Genomic DNA, 12,561 nt, shown 5'->3' with positions numbered 1-12,561 from the left:
TGTTGATATTTTTAGTAATTGTGTTTAAGGAAAATATTGATCTTTGAAATTAGAAACAAAGATACATTTCTTGCTATGATTATTTGGTTACTTGACACAAAAGGATGATTAAGGAGAGTTCCACAATCTAGTTTTACATTTTTCTTGACTTTATTTTATTTATATAGATATTAAATAAGAGTGGTGACATTGGATATCCCTGGCTGACTCATCTGTTTCTGGTTTCAATCCTCTAACATCTGCAGTGATTCTTATAGCTATATGTTTTGATACATGTTAGTGTTGTTGAGAACAGCTGATCTGGAATGTTTAACTTCTTGAGTATGACCCATAGCTTGTTATCTGCTTTTCCATTATGATTTTTAATGTAAATTAAATAACTGCATTAACAAATTTGACATACGTATCAGCAATAAAGAGAAAGACTGAGGTTATGTTTTCCAACAGAACTAGTAAAATATTGCAGCCATTTAGGCACAACTTTGACTGAAGATGATAAATGAAATATGGAAGTAGACAACAGAATAAGCAATGTTGGTAAGGTGGGGAGGCAAATAAAAAAATTATAAATTTTAAGAAAAAATCAAATCACTATGGATATGAGGGCAAGGTAGAAATAAGGCAGTTGTTCAAAGACAGCAATATGAAGGTTTCAGAAAGGGCAGTGAACAGATTATTATAATATATAGTATAGATCTTAGTAATATAGTATAGTAACAGATTATTATAGTTTCTTACAACCTTTGAATATCACGGATTTGATGATGATGATGCATAAATATCATAATTTCAGAACTGCACAACATGGGACTGATACTAGTCGAAAGTTCTTTGGAATGATACAAAGGCCTGAATAACAGTATGGGAGATACTGAGACAAGGAGTGATGAGATCTTTGTCCACCTTTGCTATGAGTTGCCAATGGATGTACCCCCCTTACCTCAGTCCTGAAGATATTTTCAGGCGCAAACTTTGTTTGTTTACACTTGGATAAAGGATTAAACCAAATTCATTATAGTCTAAACGAGTGCAAAATAAATTTCAAACATCTTTCTCTATATCCAGAGTAATTTAATAATAAGGTGGTACACCTGTTGGCAACTTGTATAGGTAAATATGACCTCTCCATTGCTTCTGCCCTAGTATCACCACTCTGCGTCTGCCTCCCACTGATGAGACCTCAATAAAGGTTGAAAACGGCTGTTGCTGTCACCTAGGGCCTGAGTGTGTGTGGGGGGAGGGGGGGGGGTAATGAATGGCAATGCTGTAGCCTGTGAAGGTAACTGAGGCATGGCTGTTGCTGTTACCTCTTGAGATATGAGTGGCTCTGCTCAGTGGTGGGGGAGCCTGCCACGGTGTAGAGCCAACCGGTTCTCAGAGTTCTTCTCAGTGACAGGGTGAGCCTGTTACTGAGGGGAACAACGCTGAGTTTCTGATCCTGCAGGTCACTCATTATTGGGTGATCCGGGTGATTTTACGAGTTTTTGGAGAGGTATCCTGCACTTAAACAAAGGGAAACCAGTCTGGGTAGTGGCCCTTCCCTTAATGCATAGAAGTATACATGTCTGCAAGGAGATGTGCTTTTCATTATGGGAGATACTGAGACAAGGAGTGATGAGAGCTTTGTCCACCTTTGCTACGAGTTGCCAAGGGATGTACCATCTTACCTCAGTCCTGAAGATATTTTCAGGCGCAAACCTTGTTTGCTTACACTTGGATAAAGGATTAAACTAAATTCATTATAGTATCTTGAAATTTGAACATATTTTCAAAGAAAAGAGAGGAAAGCCAAAATAATTTGGCTCTCCTCTCCTATATTATCTTAATCTTAATTTCAATGAATGGATTTATGCACAAAATCCAGAATTTAAGGATCCTGATTATTGTTTACAATTTAGATGTCTGACTACATATAAAAGATGACTGTTGTTATAGCATGTAATTTTAATTGATTGCGAATTTTCTACAGTGCTGTTTTAGAATGATGATAGTTTGTGATACAAATAAAAAACATTTGTATGTTAACTGCTTTATTAAACAATATAATTTTAACCATGGCTGCACATTTTCCCCTTTCACAAATGGACCCCGCCCCCCTACAAATTTCTCTTCCTCAAAAAATACAACTTTTCATTTCATCTCTATTTCAGAGACATAACAGTTATGACAGATAACTCTTGTCAAATACAAGTTATCTTTCATTTACACAAGAGCATGGACTTGAGGTGTCAACATAGAATTTATAATCTTATCAATGCTAATACACTGGGGGAAGAGGGAATTGACCTGCTGTGGGACCTGTTCATGAAAGTTTGCCAACAGGAAAATATACCCGAGGAATGGAGGGAGAGTACTCTTGTTCCCATCTACAAGGGTAAAGGGGATGCACAAGACTGTAAAAATTACAGAGGAATAAAGTTGATGTCCCACACAATGAAGATCCTAGAAAGGGTTCTTGATGGTAGATTGAGGGAGGAGGTGGAGATTGCAAAGGAACAATTTGGCTTCATGCCTGGTAGATCAACAACAGATGCTATCTTTGGGTTACGACAGATGATGGAAAAATATCGAGAGAAACAAAGGGAGCTACATCTGGTATTTATTGATCTGGAGAAAGCATACGATAGAGTACCAAGGCAAGAAGTCTGGAGGTGTCTGAGGGAGAAGAAGGTGCCGGAGAAATATGTCAGGTTGGTGCAGGAAATGTACAGAAATGTGAAGACAAGTGTTCGGACCTGTTTGGGACAGACAGAAAGTTTTCAAGTAACAGTTGGCTTGCATCAAGGGTCAGCATTAAGTCCGTTTCTGTTTAATATTGTGATGGAGGTGATAACAGAGGAGGTGAGAGAAGATGCACCTTGGACAATGTTGTATGCAGATGACATCTTGCTGTGTGTAGATTCAAGAGAAGAAGCGGAAACTAAACTGGAAAGATGGAGAAAAGTACTGGAAGAGAGAGGTATGAGACTGAGCAGAAGTAAGACAGAGTATATGTGTTGCGCAGTGGGCGGTGGCCAGGAGTCAGACCTGGAGCTGGAAGGAAATGTCATCAGGAAGGTGAGAGACTTTAGATACTTAGGTTCGACAGTGGAAGAAGATGGAGGAGGTGAGAAGGAAGTGGGATGCAGGATACAAGCAGGTTGGAGGAACTGGAGGGAGATGGCTGGAGTGTTATGTGATAAGAGGGTGCCGGTCAATCTGAAAGGCAAAATTTATAGGACAGTAGTGAGGCCAGCTATGACATATGCTATAGAAACTGTGGCTCTGAGGAAAAATAACATTAGCAGGATGGAAGTAGCAGAGATGAGAATGCTTAGGTGGATGTGCGGTGTGACCAGAAAGGATCATCTGAGAAATGACTATGTCAGGGGAACAGTGAAAGTTACGAACTTAGGAGCGAAAATACAGGAGGCAAGGTTGAGATGGTTTGGTCATGTGATGAGGAGGGAGGACGAATATGTGGGAAGAAGGGTCATGCAGATGGATGTGCAAGGAAGGCGGAAGCGTGGGCGGCCAAAGAAGAGATGGAGGGAGCTGGTAGAAGAGGACTTGAAGATGAAGAACTTGGATGTGGTGACAGCCCAAGACAGGAAGGTGTGGAGGAGACTCATAAGAAACAGTGACCCCACTTAAGTGGGAGAAGCTGCAGAAGAAGAAGAAGATCAATGCTAATACAACTTTTATTATAAGAATATAAGAGAATATATTATTATTAATATTAAAATTAACTGTTGCTGCCCTCAGTAAATGAATATTACCTTGTTTTGTCACTCACAGGGCGTAGGTTTAAAGTTTCTTACAACAGAGGTTTAACTATTGTGTGTATATATAGATTTCAAAGCTGTGCTTGATATACATAAAGAAAAGTTTTTTGTGTGTTGAAAAATTTTTAATTCAGCATCAAATAAGTAAGAGGGAAATGTGGACTGCATTTTGTCAGGAAGCTGCTGTTTGCCAAGACCTAACCCTATCTAGTATTTTTTTTATTACTAGATGTATCTTCATTTTTTAGGTATTAAAATAAGAAATTTTGATTTCTTATTTTGAAAAGAAATCAAATTTTATTAAAATAAACACTAATAGGTTTGTGTCTAGTATCAAAATTAATGTTTTAAGTCAATCCCATGGCACATTTGTAAAGTTAGTGGTTTAACCACCCAACTGGCCACGACGTCTATAGACATCAAGGTTACCATGTATGCGAAGTGCATATTAAAATTGTAATACCAGTGATATTACATTGAAATATATGATGGATATGAAGTGTATGCAGAGTGATGTATTTTATCAATATGCCAGTTGGATGGTTAAAGGCTATATTATCATAACTTCTCATAACCAGGGTGGTGGTCTCACACCATGGATTCACACCCATGCACAGTGGGATTCACATCTATAGTTAAGTAGTGTAGAGAGCAAAGATGATATTCACTCAAATAAGCAGATTAGCAGTGCCATGTGGAAATCTTCAGTTTTATAATGACAACATTTGCCTATTATTTGACACAATTCTTATTTAAAAAAAGAAAATTAATTACTGATTCAAGATGAAGTCTTTTAATTTGCATTTAATAAGCTCTCAAGTTTGAAAATTACAGAACTCAAAATCAGAAGATTGTTCATTCTACACAGAAGAAAGAACTTTATAATGAAACTCCTGAACCTTTTATGTTCAGGAAAAAAAACGTGAGTATAGCATAAAAACTTAAGCATAGTTCTATAATGAAAATTACACTTTTAAAACTAAAACATTCTACTCAATTACAAACTTTTTATAGTCTTAAGGTCATTAACTGTCAAAATGTAATAATCTTGCTCTCTCTCTCTCTCTCTCTAGAGTATTATATACTTAGGCTGAATGCAACAGTACAATTAAGTTTTTATTTTTATTTATTTATTTATTTTTTGTAAATCCTTCTGCAAAAATTATAATATAATTTAATTAAAAATGGAATGCTGCTAAATATAATCAATCAATCAATATATATATATATATATATATATATATATATACACACACATATACACACATACATATACAGGGTGTTCGGGATAAATTTGACAGTTTCGTAAGGAAAAAGAAAATCTTCTTTGTATCTATTAAATTTAATGAATTGACAAAAAAACATTACAGGCAGAGTTAATTACAATACTATCAACAAGATTTACTCAAAATAACCACCATTAGCATCGATCACAGCTTCAATTCTGCTTCGGAACCTCGAACAAGCTGATGCTACAGTCTCCCTGGGAAGGGCCGCAAAAACTGTTTTAATTTTATCCATTAACTGGGCTTTTGTATTACTGGAAGTGCGATTGGTGTCTTTTTCAACTGCGCCCCATACAAAATAATCCATGGGGTTAAGGTCTGGGGAGTTTGGAGGCCAAACATTTGGACTGGTGAAGTCGTAGAAATTTTCAGACAACCATTTTTGACTTTTCCCAGAGGTGTGGCAAGGGGCCGAATCCTGCTGCCATACATACGGCCTACCATTGGCTACCCTTGTTATCCAGGGCTTGACTACAGTTAGCAACTCCACGAACAAAGCCCGAATTCCAATGCCAGGGTTCTTCAACACCTGTTCCTGCAGATTTGCGAGGAATTCTGCTGTACGAACGCAATCAGATCGTCTGCTAGGGATCTTTCTTCTTGCTACATCCTCGTAGTCACCATTGCAAGTCTCTAGTTCATGCCTGATTGTTTTTACTGTATTCAGGGAGCATTGGGCAGCAGTCGTAATATCCTTATTTTGATGGCGGGCACGAATCATCATGATACAAGTTATTCTCTTCCATGATTCAGGTGGGTTCCAGCTATCCATCCTTTCTGACATCTTGTATATGAATGAAGAAGGGTCCAAACTTTTAAATGAAGAGAAGTGTGTGTTAATACATGTAACTTACGGAAAAATATAATTAATTATAAATATGTCAAATTTATCCCGAACACCCTGTATATACAGGTATCCCTTGCTTAACGTGGTTTTGTTGACACGCCTTTAACCTTGCGGAGCTCGCAGCTGATCTGACAGATACATGCAAAATGTTTAATATAAATATTCTTACACAATTCAGTGTATAGCTTGGAGGTCATGAGTATCTGTGCATTCATATGTTACTGGTTTAATACATAACATGTATTAAACCAGTCTGGTTTAATACATGTCATGTAGAGGTTTGTGATATTTGACAGTAAATTGTATCTGAGAGATACCGCGACCTCCAATGTCAGTATAGTATGATTTAGTTTTTTTATTTTTATTCTTTGTTCAATAATTTGTAGATTGTGACTGAAAATAAATAAACCATCATGTATTACTGAAATAGAGAGCCAAAGGCTTATTTTTGTCATACATATCCTCTAGGAGATGTGCTTCACATTATGGAAAATACTGACACCAACAAAAATGGACACATACTACAAAACTATGCTGGTTTCAACAACCTGCTTGTGATAGGTCCCACCGACCCCACCCATCAACACTTATGGTCAGGTTGATGTTTTGGACATAGCCATACTGTAGCACATCAGACTACAATACAGTTTAATGACGATTAATGATCTATCATCAGATCACAATCCAATAGTTAAAATTGGGAAACCTGAAAAATTCTCCCCCCCCCTCCCTCACTCATTCATTCCTTGGGAAAGGCTTGAGGAAATTGAAACAGCTGTGCAGCAGTTACTACCCCTGCAACTACCTGCAAATCCAACCACTTGCGAGAAGATATTATGAATCTGATCAGAGGAAAAAAAACAAGGCAAGAAAAAGATACCACAACACCAGGGTGCTGCAAAACAAATGGATCTTGAACAGGTTCAACTCTGCAGTGAGAGATGCCCTCTCAGCCCATAGAAGTCAACTCTGGTAAGACAAATTGACCTCCATCTCTCCTGATAACCATCCCATAAGGAAAGTGATCTGGAGCTTACTCCACCTTTACTACAAGTTACCCATAAGGTTGCTTATGCTTGCATCTGCCGAAACTTTTAGTTTCTATATATTCGGCATGAAACTCTTGTAGTTTCTATATTCGGCTATGAAATAACGTTGAATTCAATATCCACTTAATTTGTACTATCATGTATTATATTTTCTTTGTTTTATTGCTTGTTTGCCGAGGCCTGGAGAGTCATTTTGCTGGTTATCATAGAATTTATGCTGATAAGAAAAAAACTAAAACTGTTCAAATGACTCTTGATAACTTCTTTTGATAAAAAAGTTGCAGTAAATAATGTAGTTACAAGTATTTATTAAACATTACTTTGCATTCATTTTTTATCTTTCCTAAAAAAGTACCATATAAAACGAATCATTAATACAGTAATCGATCATGGACGAATTGTAATGTTTACCATTGATTACTAGATTTGATTAACGTGATTTTGATATACGCAGTAACATCGAGGGATTAATTAACCACGTTAATCGAGGGAAACCTGTATATATATATATATATATATTCTAGCATGCCAATAAGATGTAACAAAATTAAATTTGGTACTTTCAAGGTAAGTTATTTAGAAGAATCTTTTGTGAAAACTTTTATATTTAGAGGATTAAGGCTATATGACAAAGATTAAAAAGATTCCTCACTGCTTCATCAAATTCCAGCGCTGATTTTAAAGATTCAACATCATCAAATTCAACGTAACAATAACCTAAAAAAAAAAAAAATATATATATAATATATATATTTAATGAAAATTTCTAGCATAGCACACTAAAATATAATAAATACTTCCAGTGTTTGACTGAATTCTAAAGTATTCTAAATCTCTTATTAATAAAAGCCAAATCTAAAGGTATTCAAGAACTTATTATCAGTTTTAGTTTCACAATAAATAATTTGTTCTGTAAACCAAACCAAAGTGCTAAAGCATATACATTATGTTAGTAAATGTTTTAGGACATTTCACAATTACAGAAAAACGGATGCAATTATGCAACAGATTGAGGTCATTTTGATCTTGTACAATGCATAAACAAAAGAGTTAATAGCATTTCTGATGGAATGCTAGTTGGATCATCTACCATCCTGGTTGGCCAAGTGGTTAACACATACATTCTCCAACCAACAAGCTGTGGGTTTGAATCCCATCATGAACACATTGATGTTTCTGATTGTCCTTAGGTGGGAGATGAATTTCATCATCCAGTGTGAGACTACTGCCCTGTTTACTGGAGATTTGAAGTGGCCGGAAAATGTTCCATGCATGCTCTCTCTCTCTCTCTCTCAAATAAAGGATCTCAGTCTATTTAAAAAATAAGGGAAAAAAAAAAAAAATCTTTACCCACCCATGGTACATATTACAAGTTCACAACCTTTTGTGGATGACAGCTAGGGCTGTACTTACTTTTCCTGAGGCACTAGAGTGCTCCGAGATCCTTCCTCATTGTTTTGGAGCCCTTAAATTAGCCTAATTTTTCAGGATCCTCAGCTACAGCCTCATGCACCTGTGCATAAGTACAGCCCTGATGACAGCATTATAAAAAAAATAAAAAATTAATTCTGATGTTCACAGGTGATAAGCTCATGATAATAACCAAGCAAGTCTAAAATATTGTCTGAGGGCCTAGCACTCGAGAAGATAACCTCATCTTACCACTAAACCCTAGAAAATCTGTCCAAATGTAAGTAGTCACAATTTTCAATGAATTTTCATGAAACAGTTCTAGCTTATTTAACAATATACCATTAAATAGCATGAGCAAAGCATATGCAACCTGGATTAGATTATACAATGATGCTCTAGACAACAAATGTCTCATATTGTATTGCTTGAGCCATACAATCAGCCATTTGTTAAGGATGAACTAAAAAAGAGCTTTTTTACTGTCTCACAACCCTAGTGCAGTAGGGCCTAATGACATCCATTATGAAATGATAAAACATCTACCATCATCTTCTATGAATCTCATTCTCTTAATATGCAATAGAATACTTGCAGAGGAAGAGTTTCTGGATTCTTGGCATAAGTCAATTGTTACTGTTATCCCAAACTAGGAAAGGATCCTGGTTTTGGATAAGATATTAGAGATGATGGTTAATGCTAGATTTCTCTGGTATTTAGAAAGCAATGATCTTCTCTCTAATACACAACGTAGCTTCCATAGACATCGTTCAACTTTAGACCATTTGATTCATTTAGAAACTTGTATAAGAGATGCATTTCTGAAGCAAGAACATCTGGTTTCAGTTTTCTTTGACATGGAAAAAGCTTATGACACATCCTGCATCAGAGGACACCTTCCTGTATTTATTAAGTTTTCTGTCCAGGCAAACTTTCCAATTCAGCACGGGAAGTATGCTATCTTGGCTATATCACCAAGAACAGGGTGTTCCCTGAGGCTTGGTCTTAAGTGTGACACTTTTTGCTATGAAAGTTAACTCACTCACTGAACAGCTTCATCCCACTGTACACAATGCTCTATATGTTGATGGCTTCACAATTTACTGTATTCACTCTCGTAACATGAGGGTAATTGAAAGACAACTTCAGCAAGCAATCGATCATGTTTCCCTGTGGGCTCTTAGTAATGGGTTTAGGTTTTCAACAGAAAAAAGTGTGTTTGTGTACACTTCTGTCGAAAATGTACTCTTCACCCAGATCCTGAATTAAGAATGGGATGAACTGTTATTACAGTAGCTACAGAAGCCAAGTTTTTGTGACTCATCTTTGACAGAAAACTTACATTCCTTGCACACATTTGTCAACTAAGAGAAAATTGCAAGAGAGCATTGATCCTCCTCCTCCGCACTCTATCCTCTACAGAGTAGGGTGCTGATTGATCTTCACTGCTTCATCTTTATCATGCACTTAAACACTCAAAGCTGGATTATGCGTACTACCAGTGCCATTTGCATATCACCCATTCTAAGTCTTTATGTTAAAGCAAATGAAAAGGGTCTATCACTTAGACAGAAACAGTTGTCTCTTAATTATGCCTCAAAGATAAAATCTCTCCCAGATCATCCTGCATGGACAAGTCTCTTTTCTTTGCATTGGGAAGCTCAATATCACACATGTCAGACTGCCATATGTCCTTTTGGTATGCATGTTAAAGAGACTATGCAAGCTGTTGGCATGAATGTTGAATCAGATCCTACCTGATTGCCTACACCAAACATAACAGCATCCCTCCATGGCAGTTTTGCATTCCCTCCTGCAACCTCTCACTTTGTCAGCTACGTAAGTATTGTATTCCAACACCTGTCTACCTGCAATAGCTTAATACACACAGAGCAGTTCATCTATACTGATGGCTCAAGAACTGATACCTGTGCTGCTGCTGTGTTTCTTTACATTATTATCTCCAACCAAATCCCACCTGATTGTAGTAATTATACAGCAAATTTGCATGCCATTCAGCTTGCATATATAAAAGAAAACCGCTACCAAAAGTGTGTAATTTATAGACTCATTGAGGGCTTTACAGGGTATCTCCTCTCCTATATATAATTCACATCCAGTGCTGTATGAGGTGTTACACCTGTTGTACAAAATGAAAACCCTTAATTTTGATGTTCAGTTGTGCTGGATTCTGGAGCCTCTGTAGCTCAGTCAGTATAGATGAAGCCCTTTGGTTGGAAAGACCTGAGTTTTAATCCCATCCAAGACGTGAGGAATCTCTACATGGTCTCTTTCAACTAAAAGATGAGTTAGCTGGTCTCATACAGAGGTGAGGGGTTTTTTTTCACCCAGAAAATTGGGTTTTTCATCTTCCAGAACAGGCAAACCAGCTCCATGAACACACTTCTACAGTCATAAAAAACTGCAACCCCCCCCCCCCCCCCCCCCCACCACTAATGTCAGGCTGCAACAAGCCGGTTGAGGTTTCCAATAGTCACATAATCATAGTGGAATCTGTGCTAAGTGGAATAAAAAGAGTTATAAAGAGGATGAAAAAGTGATGCTGGATTCCCAGCCATATTGGAATTAAGAGAAATGAGACTGCAGATGCAGCTGCTAGATCAGCTCATACTTTCTCCACTTACTGTTTGACAGTACCATATACAGACTACAGACAGTTTATAAGATCAAAGCTAATTGCTCAATGACAGTCATCATGGAAGGAAGCATTAACAAACAAATAACATGACATTAAGCCTGAAAAGCACTGACATTCTAGTCAACATAGAAAGAGAAGAGGGAAGTTGTTCTAGCTAGGCTCTGCATAGGTCAAAGTCATATTACACATTTTTATTTACTGAAGACTGATGATCCTCCCATGTGTGAAAAATGCAATACACATCTCACTATTTGTCAAATTCTGGTGGAGTGCCAGCACTTTACACAAGAGAGGAATGAAATTTTTACCTATCTAGCCAAGTGATATACACTCAGATGCTATCAGACTGCCTGATGTTTTTAACTTTCTACAAAGAATTAATTTATACAAACACATTTGACTGTAATTTTTTTTATATGCAGATACTGCATTGTTTAACTTGATTTTTGTACATATTATTTACTAGTTTATTTTTGACTATTTATGTACTGCTGTAACTTTTGACCCTATGTATTGCTGTAACCTTTGCAGCAATTTTCTTTATATGTAGATACTGCATTGTGAAATTTAAATTTTGTACATGCATATTGGTAATGACTACTTATGTAGTGCTTTAACCTTTACTATAATTTTATTTTATTTATATATACTGCATTTCTTGGCTTGGTATTTGTACATGCATATTGTTTACATTTGACTGTTTATGTATTCCTGTAACCTATGCTATGACACAGTATGACCTTTGCTGTTCTTGTGACAATAAACTATAAACCAACCAATCCATATTGTGTCAATTTTAGTGCCGGCTCTTACATCTCCAACATAAAACTTCAAGTCATAAAGCAATGAGTGTAAACACAATCTGAAGACAACAACTCTGGAATACTGTAGCAACCAGCATGAGTTCTAACAGAAAACAGAGAAAATCAGTCCTATGGAGCACTGATCACAGAACACACTCTTCCAATGTAATGGATGTGGTTGAGAATATGGAGGATGCCTGAAGAGCAGGTATTATGTGAGCATGTTGTCCTGCTGACAAAGTTTAGAGGTTATAGCATAATGATGATGTGTAACTGCTTCATGTGTTTATGAAGTGTATCACTGTGTATTGTTTTGCTGTGCATGGAATCATGACTAGATCTTAAACTATGTTTGGATAATTATCAGGAATTTTTTATACTCACTGCACATCAAGAAATGAGGATAAGCAGTCAGAAGATAACTTTGGAACACTACAGTGGTCTGCACAGAATTCCAACATGAACAAAACATCTGTAGAACTAGTACATAGCCAAGATAATTCACCTCAACAGTGGAACTTATTAATTAATGCTTTTTAAAGAGGGGTGAAACACAGTATTACAAATTTCTACCAGAAATGAATACAAAGGCTTCCACAATGAAGCAGTTTTTAAGGCCAGCAACATATTATTAATTTCTATCTGACCATGTCCCAAGACTTTTGATAGGATAGGATAGTGTATGCGAACTATATATATTTAATATTCAAGCAGTTAGAGCCCCTCCCCCCATAGCTCAGCAG

The 12,561-nt window shown here is 36.7% G+C and overlaps 1 protein-coding gene across 1 annotated transcript in view; it reads right to left on the bottom strand.

Moving 5' to 3' along the window:
- The window catches only part of LOC150102002 (eukaryotic translation initiation factor 4H-like), a 144,300-nt gene that overhangs the window by 43,457 nt on the left and 88,282 nt on the right, over window positions 1–12,561 (bottom strand). The window contains exon 4 of the mRNA XM_090399948.1: window positions 7,599–7,663. Within this exon, the coding sequence (XP_090256074.1) occupies window positions 7,599–7,663 (65 nt within the window). The remainder of the gene's footprint in view (window positions 1–7,598; window positions 7,664–12,561) is intronic.

This window comes from Typopeltis vanoorti, chromosome 11, assembly GCF_054136105.1.
Source record: "Typopeltis vanoorti isolate ZY-2024b chromosome 11, IOZ_Tvanoo_1.0, whole genome shotgun sequence".
Taxonomy (NCBI): Eukaryota; Metazoa; Arthropoda; class Arachnida; order Uropygi; family Thelyphonidae; genus Typopeltis; species Typopeltis vanoorti.
This window is presented reverse-complemented; position numbering and strand designations above follow the sequence as displayed.